This window comes from Euprymna scolopes, chromosome 35, assembly GCF_053919585.1.
Source record: "Euprymna scolopes isolate OS-2025 chromosome 35, ASM5391958v1, whole genome shotgun sequence".
Classification (NCBI taxonomy): Eukaryota; Metazoa; Mollusca; class Cephalopoda; order Sepiida; family Sepiolidae; genus Euprymna; species Euprymna scolopes.
Window position 1 is genome coordinate 35,608,211 of NC_136516.1, and position 24,034 is coordinate 35,632,244.

Sequence of the window (24,034 nt, forward strand, 5' to 3'; positions counted from 1 at the left end):
CGCCATTTTGTTTAATAATAATTGGAATAGATCTCGCAATGTTCACTCGCTAGATGTGCCTAAGTTCAATATGATGTATTCGGTGATGATATGACGTTTTCTTTTAGTGGGTTAAGAAATGTAGTGTTTACGATGTGTCGTTCTCCCCTAAGTTCAACAAGTTTTAACAATTTAATGACGACTATTTAATGAAACCATTTAATGGCACTTAACGCAAACGTTCACATTATTACGGTATATTATGGCTCGTGCAATGTATGTGTTTACATTATTATGGTACGTGATATAAATTATGTCTAAAAACAGTAACTGCTCCTGGCATGTCATACAGCATGTCATTGATCAGAATGTCTGATTAGCAACATTTGCATTCGTTGCATGTAAGCATGCAGTGGGTTGGTTCTATCTATGAAAACCGAATAGACTACACTTGTGTAAATGCACGTATTATTGCTCACAGATGTCAAGAAACAATTTATAATATTTTACAAAAAAAAACCCACTATAAAAGGAAATTATCTGTGCAAGAAAGAGCCATGAGACGGGCCATTTAATTTGTTTAGAATCTATAATCGATTTATACACAGGTAATACCTAAAATGGTGTGTGCGTTTGGATTCTTAATCTGGCAGGGGGATATGATGCGTCTAGTGTGTTATGTATAAGTTAGTGTTAAGTTCATGCTTGCATGCCTTCTCGCTTGCAGCTAACACCGCTGGCTAAACTCATGGTGAAAAGGGAGCAGCTATGCATAAGTCTTCCCTGCCAGTACATAGCCTCGCCATCATCAAGACTCCTACAATGCCTCCACGTTGCCACCGTAACTGGGTGCCTTGTGGCCCCAAGCTAAACTTGTAGGAGATATCGGAGTAGTAGGGGACTCCAGAGGTAGTGCGTTATAACCCACCAATGTGTGAACATGCCCTGGCACACTACCAACCTCTACCCCACTGTCTTGTGGGTGCCCTTAGTTGGGCAAAGACTAGGGGAACCAACCCCAAAATCAAACACCACTGCCTTGTGAGCCTTATCACAGCAAAAGGCTTAGGGATGGAAACTCTGACTTCAAATCCTACTGCTGCCTTACAGTTTTCCTTAAAAGGCTATGGAACCTCATTCAGAAAGAAAAAACGTAGTAGCGGACACAATAGTTTACCGTGCTGAGATTACTTTCGGTCAGAAGCTGCGGCCTCCTCTGCTGCCAGTCGTCGTGGGTTCGCTCCACTGGACATGAGCATTGGAGGTTCAGAGGGTGTCTGTCTGATGCGCAACAGATACTGCACGTAAACTGAGCAAGCAAGTTTCGAGCCAAGGTGGAAATTCCTGCGGTGATGGAGTGAGACTACGCCAACACCGAGGGATAAAGCACTGAGGCCCCGACTAGTCATCGTCAAAACTGACAGACTGCATGATGATGATGATGATGATGATGATGATGATGATGATGATGATGATGATGATGATGAGGAGGAGGAGGAGGAGGAGGAGGATGAATACCTAAAATGACACAATTTTTGGTCTTAAATGCACATCGACTTATTCAAAAGATCGACTCATGCACAAGTATATACGGTAATTTCTTTTGTTGTCCATTTATTCCTTTGCATGGTCATTGGCTTGTGCCGATCATATTTATTGAGTCTGCTGTGTTCTAATACCTGAAATAAGAAGCGCCAATATTTGCAGGATGTCAATCAGATCTTTCATATTAGCTATCAGATGAGACTTGTCGATCATGATGCTCAGATATTTCTTTTTGGCCTAACGCCTTGTTTGGTGTATTTTAGTCTGTTGTATTCTTTTATCTGACATAAGAAGGGCCAATATTCGTAGTATACCAACCAGGTCTCTCATATTAGCTATCAAAGGAGACCCCGTTGATAATGATGTTCAGGTCTTTAGTCTGAGCTCTACAACTTTAATATTTGTTTGGTATATTTAGGTACGTTGTATTCTAATACCTGAAATGAGAAGGGCCAATATTTGCAGGATGCCAACCAGGTTTTCCGGATTATCTACCAAAGGAGCTCTTGTCGATCATGATGCTCAGATCTTTCTTCTGAGCCCCACGGCTTTTATATTTGTTTAGTGCAATTATTTTCGTGATTTTTTATTTTTTTATTTTGGTGTACGAGGATACCAGGTTCGGGCTTATTGTACATGTGATTCTCTCACGGGGATAGTGTTTATTTACCGCATGGGTAGAAACAATCGTGAACTATCACACACTATCAGTGTATGTGCTAGAGGTTTACAATAACGAATGTTGATCAAAAAGTCGCTTTCTTTTGTACGCCAATCATCAAGCATGCCAGTCGATGATCCCTCCACGAAAACCAGTCTGACACATGGGGAAGTATAATTTTTCGTTTATTTTGATGGAGGATATAAACTAGTGAATATTATAAACACTGTTGGTAGAATACGAGGTGCCTTCAATAAGTTTCCAGACGTTTTTTGTACAGGTATTTAAAATTGTTGTAGACTCTCGAAAATTCAGTATGCTATTGGGATACATCTTATGAGATGACTGACCAATTCAATGATTTCAATTTCAAATGAACAGCTACAGCAGGAATTGGAATAGATCCTACTAAAGCTTGATTGTCACAGCTAGTAAATTTCAAAAACGCAAACTGGGTGTGAGGACACTTTAGAAGAATGATATAAAATTCTGTTTTAAACTTGGAAAAAATGTCATGGAATGCTTCAGATTGCGTTTGGACCATCTTGCATGAATCGAGCATCAGTTTTTGAGTGACATATGAGATTCAAGGAAGGCAGGGAGTCTGTCAGAGATGATGACAGACGTGAGAGGAGTAAGGAAGTCAGAGCACTAAAGTTGATTGGCCAAATAAAGAATTTCATGGATAAGGGTTGTCGTGTGTCTAAAGAGATAATAAGTACACAGTTTGATGTCAGTGTGGGAACTGTGGACATAATTGTTCGCAAAGAACTGAAGATGCAGGAGATTTTCGCTAAGTTTGTCCCAAGGGTGCAGTCCACAACTCCATCCTTGTCACGGACTATTTGACCAAGATGGGCATAAAGACAGTTCCTCGCCCTCCCTATAGCCCAGATTTTGCTCCCTATGACTTAAGCTCAAGGGAAACTATACAGACTGTCTTTATGAGAACTGAGATGAAAGAGGTTGTGACGAGTGTCATTGACACGCTCACACAAGAGGACTTCCATTGAGTCTCCAGAAGTTGTTGGAACGGTAAGCATGTGCATTGCAGCCAGAGGAGATTACTTCGGAAAGAGACAAGAGTTTTATGTGTGTACTAGCAATAAAAGTGGTCGTACGATGAAGGTCTGCAAACTTATTGAAGGCATCTCATAACTTAACGACTGCCATTAAAACGACCATCTTTTATTTCATTTATTGATATAGACATTTGACATCCACGTTCAACAGTCGGATTACGATGGGCCAATCTTGGAGCGGAATCTCGGCTTGCAATTTCTGGAAAACACAGATGATGGAGTAAGTTGATCCATTTTTTTTTTTTTTTTTTTTTTTTTTGCATTTCTTTATTTTTTATATCCATTAGATCAGCCCGGGTTTGGATTCTTTGATTTACTACTACTACTACTACTACTACTACTACTACTGCTGCTGCTGCTGCTGCTACTACTACTACCGCTACTGCTGTCACTACTGCTGCTACTGTAATTATTATTATTATTATTATTATTATTATTATTATTATTATTATTATGTTCGTTAACTTCACAGTGTTGTGATGTTTGACACCGGTTTTTTTGTTTTTGTTTGTTTTTTATTTTTCACTCATGAGCGGACTCTCACATTAAAGCTAGTGAGCATAGTCAAAGAGTCAATTAGATGGAAAGCACCTGGCGTAGGATGTTTTCTGTGCCAAGCAGAACTGATTTCTGGAGTATGATGGTATTGTACTTCATTCCCAAGGAGTTCAACTGTTTCTCAAGATCATTTGGAATTGAGCTGATGATTGGCACGAGGGAAGTTTTCTTATTTCACAACCTAGCAATCTTCACCCTCAGTTTCTTAAAGTTTTTGCTTGCTTTTTGTAAAATTAACGAAAATACTATTTCAAATTTACTGTGTAAAACTAACGAAAATACTATCACAAATTTACTGTGAGAGATTAAAGAAAATACTATTTCCAATTTACTAAGATAAACTAAAGAAAATAGTCATTTAATAAAATGCTTGTTTTCCAGGTATTCGGTGTCATAAGTAAGAACGAACTGAAGTCAACTCATTCCACAACTGACGATGCGAATCTGATTTACGTGGTCAAAACTCCTCCAATTTACGGACGGCTTCAAAACAAGGACAATCCAGAATCTTTCGTCTCTTCTTTTACACAAGGTTTTTCTCTTTGTTTATTGATATGTTGGCTGTCCAGCCCTGTCATTACTCGGTAGTATTTTAACTTGCAATTTGTTTTTAGTTGTTTTATGCTTAAGTATACCGTTTTTATTTGTTTGTTTTTATTTCACAATATTATTTTTCGAAACAAGGTGAAGTAACTCGATATTTACGAATACAGAGTTACGTCCTTTTTTTTAATATTACGATTCCAATCCGTTCAACGTATTTTCTGGAAGGGATTAAATTGAATTACATTTCATTGTTCTTAATAAAATTCTGCTACTATCCACCAAAAATATTGACGAACAAGATCACATATTGATTTGTTGGAAGAGAGCTATCGGTGACAAAGAAAGGATAAAATAGTTGACTTTATACTATTTTTTTTCTTTTTCGTTTTTGCACGCATTGAAAAAAAAGTGACACAAAATCTTTCTCTCTACCAGCAAGGTTACCCATCGTTGTCTGGGCCTTAAAAACGAAATAGGAGAAGTTTAAAAGTGTGTGTAACATCTTTATAGTAAAAATTCCATCTTTACATAATACATTGAAAATATATATCAATATCTTTATACAATACATTGGAAATATATATCAACATCTTTATATAATACATTGAAAATGGATGAAAAACCTACCCGATGACGAAACCAGGCCCAGTTGACAGACAAATAATGAATAATTTTGTTTCGTTCATAGATAGTATACATCCAGTGCAACGCCGATCAAGAAAATTATCTGTTACTAGCAGGGTGACCCGACGTTGTTCGGGATTAAGTGAAGATCACTACTATGTACGTTTTATTGCATCATATTATGTTTTTATTGACTCGCTTACCCTTCCGTTTCGCCCCTAAGGAGTGTAGAAAGTGAATCTTGGATTTACATTCGGCAGCCACGTAAATCTCGCTTCTCTTTATTTGTCCTTTAGTCCTCATAATCCATGACTGATGTTTCTGAAAAAGAGGGAAGAATTGCTGTTTTCTAAATCAGAATCTATTCGTTGATAAGGTTTGGAATTTGAAAAAGTATTTTTGAATTTGAAGTAGTACGTATTCCTTACATCAAGTAGCTTCATGCCTTGTCTGAGGCGATTTCCATATATATATATATATATATATATGTGATGGCCTCTTCCATCGATGTCGACGTATGAGCTTCCGCCACAACAACTACGTTGCTCGAAAATCCACACATGATTTGTTTATTGTGGTGAAGGCTTTGTGTAGAACCAACAAAACTCTTTGGCATTACTGCTAACCTTTGTCGGTGCAGATGATTGCAACAGGACAGAGTATACAGTGGATCGCAGGTTTTCACATCACAGTTACCTTCTAGATGCATGTCTTAACGAAGACTTTCCCAGAGAATTAATGCGCCTCCATAGATTTCTATAACTCGGCGATGTTGGGCCTATCCAGTACCAGATGGGTAATCATTTGCGAAGGTTGGGCGCTATATATATATATAGATAGTCTTTTTTATTATATATATATATATATATATATATATATATATATATATATATATATATATATATAATAAAAAAGACTATCTATATATAGACTTTTTTATTATATATATATATATATATATATATATATATATATATATATAATAAAAAAGACTATCCATACATGTGTAATCACCTTTTTCTTCACCATATTCCCTCTGCTTCACTTTATGTTATCAAGTAAGATCTTTGTCTTACTTGCAGTTTCATCAAATACTTTTGTATGCAAAATCCGATCCCGCATTTTGCTAATTCCTACACTTTGATGAGAAGGAAAGTATTTCTTCGAAACTCCGCGGATTAAGGACTATCCACTTATCAAGTGTTTCCTCTTCAGATTAAATATGTTTTTAACTCTTTTTCAAAGTGTTTTTAACATGTTTTATTAACTGTTTGCTCTTATATATATATATATATATATATATATATATATATATATATATATATATATATATGTGTGTGTGTGTGTGTGTGTGTGTGTGTGCAGGTATATATATATATATATATATATATATATATATATATATATATATATATATATAGATATATAATGATTTTCCACAGCCGAACCAATGTCGCAGCCCACGAGAGCCAAGAAAGCCAACAAACCGGAAGTCCAAGACTCGAGTTTCGCCCTCATTTGGGCTCATGTTAGACATATCCTAGCTCAGGATTTGAAACCCGAACCTATTGCATGCTAGGGTTTCAAATTCTGAGTGCGGATATGTCTAATTGATGAGCCTAAATGAGGGCGAAACTCAAGTCTTGGACTTCCGGTTTGTTGACTTTCTTGACTCTTGTGGGCTGCGACATTGGTTCGACTGTGGAAAATCATTATATATATTCTCTCACACTTTCTGAACATATATATATATATATATATATATATATATATATATATATATATATATATATATATATATTAAAAAATACAGAAGGTTAGAGAAACATCGGTACCGCTGGTTTCAAATCCAATAATATTGGGGACCAGTTTTTAATCGAAAAATATTGAACTCTCTTCAGCCTCTGTTTTATTTCTTCTTTGGGAACTGAGGACTATCATGGATTTGAAACTGGCGGTAGTCAGAAGAAGCTGAAATGTTGGAAAACTCTCTATCTTATGCATATGATTTAAATTTCATTAAAATCAAAGTATTTGACTTTAAGAGTGTTCTGTTCCAACGAGTCACTTAAAGGAGGGAGGCATATAGGAGGTAATGTAGAGATTCGAGACCACTTCCATTGTCTTTCCCAGAAAATTGTATGCATATGATATAAATTTAATTAAAATGAGAAAGATTTGAAATTTAAAAATGGGTTCACCTTCTATAGTTTCCTTAGGTTAAGAAGGCACTTAGAGGTACTCGACCACTTCCATCGTCTTCCCCAGAAAATCGAATACATATTATTGAAATTGATGTTTTAGGGGGGTCATGGTTTCATAAACTCCTTAGGCGTGTACTTAGAAATTCGGGAACATTGTCGTTAAATTTTATATAAGAGTTTTTAGATTTTGTGTAAATTCTCTAGTCTTTTCTTTTATGAGGAAAATACAAAAAAATCACACACACATACACAGACATATAAACGTGTAGATTAAATATTTAGACATTATAAATATTTATTAATACTATGTGCCTTAAATAAGTTTCCAGACTTTTTCGTATGGGCACTTTTATTGATAGTACCCTTCGAAGTAATCTCCTCTGGCTGCAATGCATTTGTTATAGCGTTTCAACAACTTCCGGAGGGTCACATAGAGGTCCTCTTGTGTAGGCGTGTCAATGACCCTCGTCACGGCCTCTTTCATCTCCTCAATTGTCTCATAACGACAGCCTCTATGGTTTTCTTTTGAGGTTAGGGAATAACCAAAAAATAGCAGGGAGCAAGGTCTGAACTATAGGGAGGGCGAAGAACCGTCTTGATGCCTATCTTGGTCTTTCTTTCTGATATTCTCTAAGCATCCTTGGGAAAAACTTAGAGGAATAATAGAGAAACATCTTTAGGCCATGGCATTTCGAAGCTAAATGCCTCTCTCCAGAAGAGGAGAAAAGGACTGGCATTATACAAATGTAAAGATATTAAAAAAAAAAGCAACACCGACTTTGAAAACATTCAGATTAGAAATAGAAAAATTTTGGAGATTAGAATTATAAAATAAAATTGTTTATATAGGGGACGATGTGATGTGGTTAAAAGAGAGAAGGGATATAAAATATGGTTGAGGCTGAAGGAATATACAAAACAATATACAGGGTGTCCGTAAAGTTACTATACAGTCTTACAATTAAATAAACCTGTAAAAAAAATAAATATTAACTACAATAACTACTACTATAATACTACTATAATACAATAAAACAATAAGACTGTATAGTAACTTTACGGACACCCTGTATAAGAAAATGAAATACTAAGAAAAGATTTTAATTTAGAAAATATATATAAAAAAAAAATCCAAATTATTTTTTTAGTTTTAAAACTTCAGATTTTTTTTTAATTTAAAAAAAATAAAAATAAGAGTTACAATAAAGTTCTATTAAATAAATTTAAAATATACGATATAAAAGAAGATTAAAAAAAGGAAAAAAGAAAAATAAGTTAAAAAGTATTCAATTCGGTAAACATAGTGATTAAAATAAATTGAAATGTAAATATTTTTCTCTTCCAATTCGTATCGGAATTCTCGTCTGCTGCTCGGGCGCGCGCATGAGCGTCGAGTTGAAACTCAGTGCGCGGCGTTGTGATTGGCTGATCGCCATGTTACGTCAGAAATCAGCGAAACCCAAGCTGTTGACGTCGTGTTCCGGAAAAAGTCGAGCCGAACGCTGAGTAACGTCTGGTTCAATAAATGCATAAGTACTTATTTTTCTAAATTTCAAACTTTGTCTTATCATCCTTTCCCTTCTTTCCTCTGTCTTTTTTCTTTAACGTCTAAAATCAGCCGGCTATGAATGACTGTGTCACATTGATACTCAAATCCCCAAAACTATTGCGAGTTAGTCTATAAATAGTTGGTACGAGCAAAATAATGCCGATGTTCAAATTGTATAAATATTTTGACCCCTCCCTTTACTTAAAAATTCACCAAATATCAGGGAACTAACAAATTTTAATGATATTTTCAGTATTTATCAAATAGTGATTGCGGAATACAATGAACTAGTTATTTTTATTTACATCTGAGTGGAAATGTATTATTTTGTTTAAACAAAAAATACCTTTACTAAAGTTATGGTTTTCAGTAGTAAATAAAAAACGCAAGAATTTATTTTTGCTTTTTTTATATAAATAAAGTATCGTGATTTGTAACAACAAAAAAAAAATAATTTTTTACAGGAACATTACGAAAAAAGCCCTAAAGTCCGTATTAATGAATTCGATCTCGAAGAAAAATGAATTTTTCGAACTACCAATATCACCATTGAATTAAGCATTGTTTATTTAATATTTTCACACACAAAAAAATATAGGAGCAAAGAATATTTCTACTTTTTTTTTAAATTACAGATTTCGCATAATTTTTATATGCAAGATTTTAATAATTTCCTTGTTCGCAAGAATGTGAAACTTTCGGCGTAACATAATTTTTATATAATCTCGAACAATAATTAAAAAAAAATAATTTAAAAACAGGAACATAAAAAATAATTAAATTAAAAAATGATAAAAATTGATACAACCGATCAAAATAGGAATGTATGGATCCACGACTGGGGGGAAAAAAGAAATCTGACACCCCTACCTCCTTTTACTATCATGACTTCATTTTGAAACAGCGTTTCGATTGGCTGAAATGTTGGGCTTTCGTATATTTGTGTTTACAAACTGTTATCGGTTGCGTTTTGCCGAACGGCATAATTACTTGCTTTTTGAGGGCTAATTAAATTGTATTTTGTATAAATAAAGTTTTTTTTTATTTAATTAAATATCTTAGGACTTTTCTTTACTAATTATCTTTGAAATAGACCCAGAAAACTTATGTTTATCTTTTAAAGGATTTTTACAATTCGACTTCCAAATTTAGTTGAATTCGTTAGCTCGCCGTGAAAACATTTTCATAACTTTTTTTTTTTCACGTGTACAAATATTTTTTTTCCTTTAGGAACTTAACTTTAGTCTCTAATCAAAAAGTAGTTGGAAACCTACAAAAAAATTATGATAAATCGGCTTTCAAAACTAAGTCCCCTATTTTTGCCCGCCCATTTTTGCCCGTGCCTAACATTAGCGATGCACTACAACAGAACATCGACCATTCTAATTTGTTTTTTTTTTAGGGATATTCGAGGTCGCTGACAACGAATCTGATAAACCCGTCGCAAATTTACCGTTTGGATGGTATTAACCCCTGAACCCAGGAACTATTTTCCGCCATTTTACAGCTTCCGTTTACGCTACGCACGGTAGCATAAACGACGGCTGTTACGCGAAGGCACATTTAACAGCCGTCGTTTACGCTACCGCGCGCACGCGCGTAGCGTAAAGGGGAGCTGTAGAATGACGGAAAAAGTCCCTGGGTTCAGAGGTTAATACCATGCAAACGGTAAGTTTGCGACGGATTTGATTATCAGATTCGTATTCAGCGATCTCGAATGCCCCTAAAAACCAAATTATTATTTGTTAAATATGTTATGGATAAGTTAAATTTAGTCATTGTACTTTACCAAATTATTATTTACAAGTTTAAAAGTTAAATTTAGTCATTAAAGTATATTTAAATTATTCAATTATTAATTGCAATATAATTCTAACTAATTTGCTGAAGTTAATATTGCTTTTATTATTTACAAAATTTTTGTGTGCAAAATGCTTTCCAAAATTTCCGATATGTTAATACATTTTCTTATGATTATTATTTTTTCAGATTCCATAGCGAGCAATGCTAGGACACGGGTCATTCTAGCTATTTATGAAATTATTGCGTGTTAAAGGCTTCCCAAACTGTCGATCTTTTAATTTATTTTCTTGTAGTTAAATCATTCGTTTATATTGCATCCTGACCGGGGCCGGGACACAAGTCATGCTAGTTACTTATAAAATTATTTTGCATAAAAACTTCCCCAACTTTCGATCTAATAGATTTTCTATTTCTATTTATTCCCATCTATTATTTTCGGTTTAATAAATTTTCTTGTAGTTAAATCATCCTTTTAAATTCCATCTTTGACAATGCCGGGACACGGGACACGCTAGTTATTTGTAAAAATGATTGGGCGTAAACACCTTCCCAAACCTCCGGGGTGTAATGATTTTCTAAGCATTTGAAATCCAGTTCAAAGGACATTCTATTTAACAGTTTGATTGCTTCTAAATGTCTTTCAAATTTCGAAGATGTTTCTATTTGCAAAATAATAAAATGACTGATTTGTTTATGAAGAAATCGGAATGCATTCTGATGGATTTAAATTCTTAATCAATTAATTTCTTTTAAATATGACTTTTTTTTAAGTTCGTTTTATAACTTCACGCTATTGCATATTTTTATTACAATAAAATAATCGTTTAGTAAATAAAAAATGTGTCCGTCACATAAACACGCGAGTTAAATCATTCTTTTTAAATTCCATCATAGGCAATGACGGGATATGGAACATGCTAGTTGTCGCTCAATTGTATTGGTATCAACAATGTTGTCAGACTTTCCCCTGTTTGGGAATCATAAAACCAAGAATTTTGTTTTTCAAATACTAATTTTCTGTATAAATAAAACAATAGTATGTATGCATGCGTCTGTTTGTGTGCAAATATTTAACCGATAAACTCTTAAGCTACTGGCCACATAACACTGAAATTAACAGGAGGTGCTACTTATACACCAAGGATGATTTATAACGAGTAAAATCTTTGTTTGGATGAATGAATAACGCGTACAGACATATATCGACAAGTTGAACTGCAAACTGTTCATTTCGACTTGCCGACATATTTCTTTCTTCCTGTGCATACCCAAATTCAATTCATTTTTGCAATTCGTTTCTTGCCCCCATAGTTACATCGGTAGGAGATACGGCTGGGGCGGCTCTAAATGTTTGGTTTTGATTTTTGCTGATGGCACCCAAGTCATTTTTTAACTTTTGAAATCAGTACTATATATTAGGTACAATATAATATTCAATAGACAATAATAATTACGAAATCTTCATGAATTAAAATATATTTAAGCGTATTTTACGACCCGGCAAGGCCGAACGCTTTCCGCTAGTATGATATTCATATGTTTGGTTCATTTCTGGATAAATCGAAATGCATGCTGATGGATTTAATTAATTTAAGCAAGGTTTTTATGTAATTTGTTCAACTTTTACTTGATGCTATTGCATTTTTATTTCAGTAATCGGAAATATTGCAGTATAGACAACAACATAAAAAAGTGTTAAAAAACAAATATATTACAAATAAATATTACCAAAGGTAAGATAATGTACTCTTCTACCTATCTGGGTAAGTTGTCTGTGTGGGTTTTAACTTATTTCAAAGCGTGTATCTTATTTGAAACACAAGTAGTGCTGAGTCTAACGGTAGAACAAGGAAAAATGGCCGATATTAGACGGTCATATGGGAGTTCTCAATAATCATTCATAATCGAAAATTAAAATACTTGTAGAGCATTACATTTTCACACAATTAGTGATATTTATTGGGTAGGGAACTTATGTTGTTTTAGGTAATATTTTATTGTTATATACTAACACCAGACACAGACACAGCTAGCTTTCAATACACGGCACCAGACACAGCTGGCTTTCAATACACAGCACCAGACACAGCTGGCTTTCAATACACGGCACCAGACACAGCTGGCTCTCAATATACTGCACCACATACAGCTGCCAGGTCGGTCGGCTCATTTTCGATGGGAACTCTTAGTTTTTTTCTCCCCTTTCTACCGATTTTTATGCTTATAAATACATTCCATTCTGTGAAATGTTGACTTGGCACGTAAGTCGTCATTTAATGCCGGAGCCAGACTACGTTACAATATTTTTATTTTTTTTTTTTTTTTCGTTTTGTTGTTTATATTGCAAAATGCCCCAATAATTATCTGGTTAATAGTAAATGCCAGAAACACGCATGCATAAACACACAGTTTTCTCATGATGTCATTCATGTAAGAATTTTGTGGCTTTTTCACTAAAAACGCAATGTCTTCATTATTTCAGAAAATATTAATCAGGAGAAAATCCTTTATATTCTGACCGGAAATGGCAGCGTCGGTGAAGATTGGTTTGTGTTTGAGTTCAAGGAGAGCCAACCAAATAACATGTCCTACATCTTCCAGATTTCTTGGACGATTATCAGTTTTAAGAAATATTTCTTCAATATCAGCGAGACTGAACGCGTTGTAAGGATTCCGTTGATCCGGACTGGAAGCTTGAGACGGGTAACATTAATTCCGTTCATTTATTTTTACTTTCATCTTCTAAAATATTAATTTCAATTATCTGTTTAATATTAGGATTATTATTGATTCAACACTAAATACTAAGATTATAAAATAGAATTTGTAATGTACCTGTTGGAGTTGTAGAAAATGGTTCACTGTGTGGGATATTGAGCAGGCGGCGAAAAATGTGTTTATGATAATTTTAGTGATGTATACTAATGATATCATTTAGAAGAGGAAGTTGGTCTTTTTGAAACATGTAAAAATTAGAGAGGAAAGTTAGTCTGCGAGAGAGAAAAGAAAGAGAAACAGACGGTCGACAGATCGTGATGGCTCCGAGCAGAGGAGGTTAGAAGTTGCGATAATCAGAACCAGCGTGCAACTTTCCAAGAGGGAAAAACGCTCTGGAATTTTTTTTAAAAAATGCCGAAAATAAAATCCGAAGCTCTGTCGTTTTTTGAGAAGAATTTTCATTTTCCATCAATATAAGTCCTAAGATAAACCAGATATGTTTCCCGATTGGCCAGACGTTGAAGCCGCAAATAAATGTTATTCGTCCTTTATGTTGTAAAGATATTTATGTATATTCTTGTCCCGTTATGAACTGTATTCAAATGTGCATACACACACAACGAGCTTTAGATAGACGATCACACGCACATACACTCGCATGCTCTCACCGCCAGACAATAATAGAAACTGATAAATAAATACACGATTTACATACTCTCGTGTTATACAAACTCCCACATTACTACAAGTGTAAAACTATCCCTTCAAAATAAGGAAAATCCAAAATCTTTCTTTTACACAATGTTTTTCTCTTTCTTTATTGATACGTTGGCTTTGTTGGATAAAGGAATTTGGAAATAGTGTACACTTATCAAGACCCAAAGGCCACTCGAGTATAAGGGTTAATGAGCGTACAGTAGTCAATGTCGTAGTAATCGTTAGTAGTGAAAATTTGATAAATTGGATTACATAAAGGAGAACGGCTCATCAAGAACTTGTTTACGTTAGACTTGAAGACGACTAAATTGCAGTCAGTTGGAAAGTAGACAAACGGAAAAGAGTTCCACAGGTGTGCAGTTCTAATAAAGAAGCTTTGTTCATGGAATCTACGTTTAGGTTTAGGCACGGATAAAGAGTGCTTTCAGCTAGACGAGTGAAAGTTTGGCGAGGGGGGGCATAGATTCGAGTTCAAACGAGCACTTGCCATGAAAATTACGATAAAGCAGAGACAGGCTCACAACGTCTCTTCTGTGAGAAAGAAGTTGCAGGGAAGAGAAAAGGGCATCCCCCACTAGGCTACGAAGTCTATTTTGAACTCTGTCAAGGCAGGATAAATTCTTTCTCGCAGCACCTACTTAGATGTGGCAGCCTGTCTTTACATCATCAACGCTCTGGTCCCTATCAATTGAAATGAATGGCTCTCGCCTTGGGGAGGCTCCATGTTTTGACAAGCTTTTGGGTCTGACCTTTATTCCTGATCTAAAATGGAACACGTATATCATCCGTTGTCAAGGTCACTGGAAAAATGGTGGGATCCTTCTATTGGCCCAGTAGATATCTCACTGCTGATACAATTCTCTACCTGTATAAGAGCCAAGGATAGAGTATTGTTGCCACATCTAAGCAGGAGCTGCTAGAAAGACTTATCCTGCCTTGACAGAGTTCAAAATAGACTTCGTGGCCTAGTGGAGGATGCGTTTTTCTCTTTCCTGCAGCCTCTTTCTCACAGAATAGACGTTGCCAGCCTGTTTCGGTTTTATAGTTATTTTCATGGCAAGTGCTCGTCTGAGCTCCAATCTATGGTCCCCCTCACCAAACTTTCATGAAAAACACTCATCTAACTGAAACCACTATCAATAATTTCCCCCACTTTTTATCCGTGTCTAAACCTAATCGTAGATTCCGTGAACAAAGCTTCTTTCTTAAAACGTCACACCTATGGAACTGTCTTCCGTTTGCCAGCTGATTAAAATTTGGTCGTCTTCAAGTCCAACGTAAACAAATTCTTGATGAGCCGTTCCCCTTAAGTAATCCAATTTACCAAATTTACACTACTAACGATTTCTATATTGTCCTATTGACTATTGTATACTCTTTAACCCTTATCCTCGAGTAGCCTTTGGGCCTTGATAAGTGGTGACTCCTATGTAAAAAAAAAATCTTCTGAAATGAAGACATACTTGTTTAAAACGATTGTAATTTAAATATATGCACCAGTCCACAATTCCCTCATCGTCATGGGCATCAAGACAGTTCCTCGCCCTCCCTATAGTCCAGACCTTGCTCCCTGTGACTTTTGGTTATTCCTTAGGTTCAAGGAAAACCTTAGAGGCTGTCGTTATGAGACAATTAACGAGATGAAAAAGGCTGTTACGAAGGTCATTGACAGGCTCACACAAGAGGACTTCCATTGGGGGTTTCCAGAAGTTGCAGCCGGAGGAGATCACTTCGAAGGAGACTAGAGTTTCATGCGTGCATTATCAATAAAAGTGTCCATACGAAAAAGTCTGGAAACTTATTGAAAGCACTTCGTACTTACTATCGAATTTCAGGGAAATAAAATCCGAACAGCTCTTATGGTATTGCCTGATGTATTTTAATGCCTTTGTATTATTTCACGACAGTATGTTTATAGAATTCTTACTTTTGTGTAATTTTCAGCCGTCGCTTGTTACATGTGCCACAAGTCCGGGCAATGCTACTTCGATGAAACTGCGTTCTCAGCAAGGAACTTATGATTTTGTACAACATTGGAAGCAAGTGAGTTATTTGCTTTTCTTTTTTTTCTTTTTTTTTTTTTTTTTCTTTTTCGTTCTGTCTTTTTCAGTCCTTCTACAGGAGCTCCTCTTTAGAAGATAAATATTTCCATAATTTCTAAAACTGCATTCAGAATATTTTTCGGAAGTACACTTTAACTAACCAGAAGTAATTTTTTGTTTTTATTTGCGGAAGAGTCCTACAATCTAAAATGTACTGATTTTTTTTATTGAATAATTTCTCCGGTATATAGCAAAATATTCTAAAAGGCTTCATACCATTTGGATTCTTCGGACTACTATTCTCATTTTGAGTGTCATTTTCACAACGTTTCGATCGATGTAACTTCCGACCTTTATCAGGTGTATCCTGTTGAACTCATGAATCTTTCTTTCCGACTCAAGAATATTTCTGTCGAACTCGGGAATCTGCATGGAATTTTGAACGGAACCATTCATTTAAACCATGCTCTCATTGAGTAGACATCTTAAGTAATTCGTAATTGTATTTGGAGTATAACTCTCACTGAGGGTTTAAAATTCAACCTTCAGAAAAGTGCAACTGAATTTTACCCAGTACTTTATCCACTATGCCATGGTTCTTTGCGTAGTGGATAAAGTACTTAGTAAAATTACAATGCGAATTATCAATTGTATAAAAAATTCGAAACATAATTTTAAAATAATTGTCAAAAGTTTTAAGAATTTTATTTTAGTAAAAAAGATCTCTATTTCCTCCAAAAAATTTCTATAATTTAAGTTTCGCAAATAAAGTTATTGAAGTAAAAAAAAACAATTGCAAATAGATTAAAAATGCTTTTTTATCTTAAATACTTGAGTTTTAAGAGCGGTTTTGCAAACAAGATGGCGGTCTGGACTCTTCTTCATGGGAAACAAATCTGCCGCCATATTGTTTGTTAAACAATTCGTATAAGGTTAACAAATAGAATTTAAAACTGCTTTAAAAGAAAAAAAAATGAGCCAGGTAGGTACGAAAGTTACTTTGTTTGACGATGACCATATTTATTTATTGCATATTTGAATTCTTGTCCAATGTTTCGTTCGCTATCTTCTCTGCTAAATCCTAACAAATCCATACATATCAAAATATTTTAGAATTTAAGTTAAGAAATTTATCTTTTCCAAAAAAAGAAAAATCAGTAACTCGCAAATTTTATTGTATATTTAAATTTTTGACCTTTTTCTTCCATTTGCCGATTTCTCTTCTAAATCCCCACAAATCCATACACATCAAAATATTCTAAAATGGTTGTCAAATTGAGGGATTTTATTTAAGAAATTTATCTTCCCCCTCCAAAAAAAAGAAAGAAAACAACAATAACAAAAACAAACAACCATTTTAAAATATTGTAGTCTGACTGTTGTATTTTATATCTAATTAATTATATTTTCTTAAAGAAATTTACATGAGAAATACATTTCCTGAGTAACTTATTGTTAAATCTATATCTATATAAAAGTGAGAATGTGTTCGTGTGAGGACAATTCTCAACCTATATACTCAACGAATTTTTGATGTACATACTTGAAATTTGGTATATTGGGTATTCAGACATGTGAAAAACTTTTAATCAGGTTTCATCTGGAAAAAAAGGGCTACTAAGGGATCCAAATTGAAAGATTAGTACGTGTTTCAAGAATGCGCATGCGTGGATGGTTCATGTGACAGATTCCTTATGTTTAGAATAAGTAGATTTGAAAACACATTTTAAAAAGCGTGTCCAGCTTGCCTAATGGTTATCGTACTCGACTCACTGTCTTGGTTTCGATTTCAACTCGAGTATACTTTTTACTTACAAGGTCGCTGGAAAAATGATGGGATCCTTCTATCGATCTAGTAGATATCTCACTGCTGATGCAATTCTCTATCTATATAAGAGCCAGGTACGTCCAAAGATGGAGTACTGTTGCCACATCTGGGCAGGAGCTGATAGAAAGATCTTTTCCTGTCTTGATAGAGTTCAAAATAGACTTCGTAGCCTAGTAGGGGATGCCATTTTCTCTTCCCTACAACCTCTTCTCACAAAAGAGATGTTGCGAGCCTGTCTCTGTTTTATCGTTATTTTCATGGAAAGTGCTCGTCTGAGCTCCAATCTATGGTTCTCCCTTCGTCAAACATTCACAAAAAACACTCATCTGGCTGAAAACACTATCAATAATTCCCCCCACTCTTTATCTGTGCCTAAACCTAAACGTAGATTTCATTAACAAAGTTCTTTCTTAGAATTACACGCCTGTAGAACTGTCTTCCGTTTTCCTGCTTTCCAACTGACTACAGTATAGTTGTCTTCAAGTCTAACGTAAACAAGTTCTTGGTGAGCCGTTTCACTTAAAGTAAAAAAATTACCGAATTTCCATTACTAACGATTACTATATTGTCCAATTGACTAATGTACACTCTTTAACCCTTATCCTCGAGTGGTCTCTGGGCCTTGATAAGTGGTGATGCCTATGTATAAAAAAAACAGAAAAAGTGATCCGTTTAGAAAAACAAGAACAAAAAACTCGCATGCACATCTCAGTTTCTTTTCAATTTTTTAAGGAATTTAACGTTACGTTTAATACCGGGCAACGCCAGGCACATCTTCTAGTATTTTCTAAAAATACTTTCCATTCGTTTCATAATATTTTAAGCTGGATGTCATATTTAATTTGAGCTTTTAAATTATCTCATTTGAAATTAATTATTTTGAAATATAGAATGTTACATTATTTGTAAATTAAAAAAAATATATTTATTTTAAAACTAGCAGAGAGAACCGACATTGCCCGGTATTAAATGTTGATCAACGAATGTTTCACACTCCCACATTTCTATCGTTATCGAAATTGGTGAAATCGACCACTTTTAAATCAAATCGATTGATTGCCTGCTCTAGTTGAGGACCCATCGCTGTGCACCAGGAGGAAGAGCCACATGCCTCCCCGCAGTGACTTAGTCCAAAACACATTGTAGTCTAAATTTCACTGTAGAGAACCTACTGCTAATTTTATAAAATTATTTTCGTATATTGAATTAAAGTTTAAAATGCAAAAATCAAGTATTATCGTTTAGCTGTGCTGTAAATAGAAGCATTCATTTCAACGCGTCCCTGTCATATCAAAGAATCTACTGTTGATTTTATATGTCGGGTCTTTCCGTTTGTGTGGTGTTAAAATTCTCAAATGTACTTGTGATGTTAGGCTGTAACTTTGGTCAATCGGATTTTTCGATAATCGATACTTCTCGAAGACATTCCGATAAAACCTATTTTTAGAATTATTTGTTGTTCATAGTTCTTTTTTTCACACACACACACACACACACACACACACACATATAGAGAGAGAGGGAGATAGAGAGAGAGCGAGAGACATACACATATATATAGACATATATATTAGATAGACTATTGCAATATATAATACATAACCATTAAGAAATGGGTCAAATTCGTTAGCTAAAATAACGATATACGCAAAAAGGATGAAATTGCATTGATTTCTGCCACAAATCGATTAAAAGGCGGATATCCGATAAATATGAAATTGCAATTATTTGTCTTTACAGATCAAGTTTGATAAATGGGAAAACAGGAAAGATTGTTTCATAAGAATAAATGACGATTCCGTCTTTGAAGGGAAGGAAATGTTCTATGTTAAACTGCGGACAACGTCTGATAGCATCGTTGGTCAACCATCCAAAGCTATTGTGGAAATTCATGATCTCGAAGATGGTAAGCATGGTACAAAGTTTCTTTATTGGTTTACGGCTGGTGCAAACGTTTTTGTCGGTTTATAGAAAAAGGGATTATAAAACTGGTAATTCATTTTATACATATTGTTATGACTTAAACAAATCATCGTGATTCATTTAGAACTTTTTATTTCAGATTATTCATCATTCATATTTTTTCGCGATATTCTCATCCATGTTGACCCGAAAACGACTTTCGTTTGTCAACAGAAATGAATTTATCTTCCATCATGATAATGCTCATCCTCGAACAACATTACTGACCAAAAATCTCCTTGGAGTATTTCGTTAGGAAATCTTGCCCCATCCTACATATTCTCCTGACCTAGCTTCCTCAGATTGTCACGAATTTCGAGGATTAAACAACCATTTAGATGGCTTTAGGTTAACATCTGGAGAGGATATTGAACATAAGTTAGATTCCTATTTCACATCTAAACTTAAAGAATTTTACAAGCGAGGTATTTATAAGCTCGTTGACAGATGGAATCAAGTTATAGAGATCAAAGTTTGTTATTATTATGAATAAACATTTTCATGAACACACAGCTGTTTATTTTAAAAATGAAATTTTAAATCGGCAAAAACTTTTGCACCGACCTAACAGCACGGTTACTCAATGTTGCCCGGAAGCATGGATTACAAAATGGAAGACTTAAACAGTGTGTAACATTTTTATAGTAAAATGTTCTCCCCCCCTCTCTCTCTCTCTCTCTCTCTCTCTCTCTCTCTCTCTCTCTCTCTCTCTCTCTCTCTCTTCCTTTTCCTTTCCCTACCCTATTTCCATATCATGTTTAAGCTGCCAGCTCGTTTGTTATATATTTGTTTTTTGTTTTTTTAACAACTTTTCGTACCTCTGTGGATTGTAATACAAACCCAAATGTTTCTTTCTTTTTTTTTTTTTATAGAACCAGTCATTGAATTTACGCAAGAAACATTTCACGTAAATGAGACTGACATTTATCTTCGAGCGAGTCTGAAAAGAAAAGGTAAGGAATTTCTTTGTTTTTCTTTCAGGATTACATTTTTGTTTTTTAAGTTGAATAAAATATCCGATAAAATAAACTGAGAATCATTGTTTACACCGGAATGTTAACATGTGAAAATATGTTCAATATATACACGTTTCTTTTTATTTCCCCTCTGAAGAAGAGATACTACTCTCGAAAATCAGGGACATCAATACCTACCATCTTGTACGACACATTATGTTGGTAAATAAACGTAATATAATTGAAAATTATGGAAAATTTCTTCTAATATTGTCATTATTTCTATATAGCATATCGATGGTGTTTCCTACGAACCGCATTGATGTAGCCTCCAAACAAGACTCCTTTCATATTCAAATTCTTTTCATATTTTTTAGGCGATGCAAGCCAAGTTGTCTCCGTGGTTTGCTCGACGCTTTCATTGACGGCAACTGGGAGTAACGGTGTTCAAGTCCAACCAGGGTCTGATTTTATTGAACTGGGCGAGAACCACAGAGTTGTTTTCCCACAGGATGTAACTGAAACAACATGTCCGGTCAAGGTGAGTGATCTGATGCGTCTGTCTTGCTAGACAAATCAATGCACCAACTGACACAAATGCAATGCACCAACTGACACAAAGAATTGCAACATTTTATGGGTTTATGTTCGGTTGGGTCTACTCTACATCATACTAAAAGTTGGACAAGATTTTAATATGGGAAAGTTTCAAATTTCGAAGTTGAATATTTTCGACCATTTTTTTTTTAATTTTTAAAAAATTTTTATATAGGATGTGGTGACCACTTATCAAGGCCCGGAGGGCACTCGAGGATAAGGGTTATTGGGTGTACAGTAGTCAATGGGATAATATCGTAGTAATAGTTAGTAGTGAAAATTTGGTAAATTGGATTACTTAAGGGGGTTCAACAGGACTTTGTTTTTGTTTGACATGAAAACCACCAAATTGTAGTCAGTTGGAAAACATACAAATGGAAGAGAGTTCCACGGGCGTGCAATTCTAAGAAAGAAACTTTGTTCAAGGAATCTACGTTTAGGTTTAGGCAGAGATAAGCAGTGGGGGGATTACTGACAGTGGTTTCAGCTAGACGAGTGTTTTTCGTTAAAGTTTGTGGAGGGGGGGCAATAATCAGACGACAAGTTAATTTTCCGTTATGTTTTAAAACACCAACTCGGTCAGTTTTCTTACACATAAACTAATAACTCTTGCATTTTTACCCATATTGACGAGCATATCCGGTATCTGAACTGTAATGCTATCAAATTGATGATGATGATGATGATGATGATGATGATGATGATGATGATGATGATGATGATTCTTTCATTTTAGATTATAGATGACAACATATACGAAGCGGCTGAGCATTTCCAGCTGGTGTTGTCTAACCCCTCACCAGGTGTGCGACTTGGTCCAGTTACGAAAGCTATAGCTACAATAGATGGGCCCAATGATGGTAAGTTGAGATTTATTTGTTTCATTCAAAACTTGATATTTAATAGTCCTAAATGTAACCTTAAATGAATTCGATAGTTATGCCCAATTGGGAAGCTTTTCTGAGTGTGGAGTCACCCCTTAATTTCTTATTACTCCCAGGTCTACTCCAGAATCCCATTGTAATATTTTCAATAATAAAATAAAGTTTTTATAAGTGCACGCGAGCGTGTATACGTGGTCTTTTTTTCCACTTATTTCGGTCGCAGTTTCGTGTAGTGGTTGTGATAGAAATAAGCTCCTTTTCATGAAAAAGAGGCCACGCTGAGTTTTTTTCTCATGGTTTTGTTTGAAGAGAATTGACATAGAAGAGAGAGAGAGGGTGGAGAGACTAATTTTATCTTAGCTGATTATTTATTTGATTTTCTAACTTAATAACTGTCGAAGGGCGTGCACAAGTTCAAAAGTATTTTTAAAAAATAAAATTCCAACGTGTTGCATATATATATATATATATATATATATATATATATATATATATATCGGTTGAGCTCTGAATGCCTGTGTAATACCATCGCTGGAAAAGTTTGTCGATAACTCTTTATTAGTGGTTGATCAATTCATCTCCTCATCTCGACCTCCTAGTTTTTTTCCGATCTTGTCCAAGCTACAACTTGTTCCAACTCGCAACTGTCTTCAATTCTAACTGTCGTTTATCGTTGCAAAGCCAAGACTGTCATTAAACCACTTCCAACCGTCGTAAAACTCTCGTAAACTCAGCGCTAAACTTAAAACTTACTCTAAACATATAAATCCCTTTATGTACATTTTTTGTCCACCACGCCTTGCTTAGCAAATCCCACTCTAGATTTCCTTTGTGTATCTTGGTGAGCAACTTCCTAGCCATTGTTCTGCTGATAAACCCATATCCCCCCTTTCTTTATCATATTTCTTTTCCTTTTTTCTTGTCCACTTTTTCTTTTTTTTCTTTCAACACTTAAGGAGGAACGCTGATAGTATCACACAACAATGCACCAATTTAAGACGAAATTGGACAGATACATGTTTTTAGTCAGCATCCAGCATGATAATGCACTACTGAACAATGATCTCCTAGGAGAATTTGTTTGGGAAATCTTGCTCCATCCTACATATTCTCCTAACTTAACCCCCTCTGACTATCACTTATTTCGAAAATTACAAAACCATTTGGATGACCTTAGGTTAACAGCAAAACCTGAAGAATTTAATAAATGGGGTATTTATAAGCTGGTTGATAGACTGAATAAAGTTATAGAGAGCAAAAGGCAGAGACATGCATGAGGGTTGATAGGGGATGCCCAAACATCAGCCCCTTTTACTCCTGTTTTAAAAGTGACCTTTTCAGAGGAATGTATTGTTACAAGAAAAGGTTCCCCTATCCTTGTAAGTAAGAAAACCATTAGATAAGTGAAAGTGAGATTAATATAGACCGAGATTCGAACCTTGTAAGCAAGGTTCAGAAATAGATTCAGAAAGGAATTTCACATAAAATAGTTTAGATATGTTGTTGTAAAAGGAATTTTAATTGTTCAATTCCTTTTATGAAAACTGAATTAAAATAAGGTCAGTTAGAGAAGAACGAACAATAGCAATTTAAAAACATATTGAAAAATAGATTAGTAAGAATTCTTTTTCTGCAGAAATTATTGTTATGAATAAAGATATTTAAGAAGACGTTTTTCACTTTCAAGATGGAGTGATAAATCGCAAACGCTTTTGTGCCGACCTGATATTAACTAGCATCAAAATAGATGGTTAATCTTTGAAGCTATTGTATCCTCTA

At 34.8% G+C, this 24,034-nt stretch overlaps 1 protein-coding gene across 1 annotated transcript in view; it reads left to right on the forward strand.

Annotated features, from left to right (window-relative positions):
- The window catches only part of LOC145259601 (extracellular matrix organizing protein FRAS1-like), a 294,783-nt gene that overhangs the window by 196,761 nt on the left and 73,988 nt on the right, over window positions 1-24,034 (forward strand). Inside the window, exons 41-48 of the mRNA XM_080117256.1 lie at window positions 3,395-3,487; window positions 4,207-4,357; window positions 13,034-13,254; window positions 15,931-16,029; window positions 19,597-19,762; window positions 20,691-20,771; window positions 21,152-21,315; window positions 22,108-22,231. Coding sequence (XP_079973382.1) covers window positions 3,395-3,487; window positions 4,207-4,357; window positions 13,034-13,254; window positions 15,931-16,029; window positions 19,597-19,762; window positions 20,691-20,771; window positions 21,152-21,315; window positions 22,108-22,231 — 1,099 coding nt within the window. The remainder of the gene's footprint in view (window positions 1-3,394; window positions 3,488-4,206; window positions 4,358-13,033; window positions 13,255-15,930; window positions 16,030-19,596; window positions 19,763-20,690; window positions 20,772-21,151; window positions 21,316-22,107; window positions 22,232-24,034) is intronic.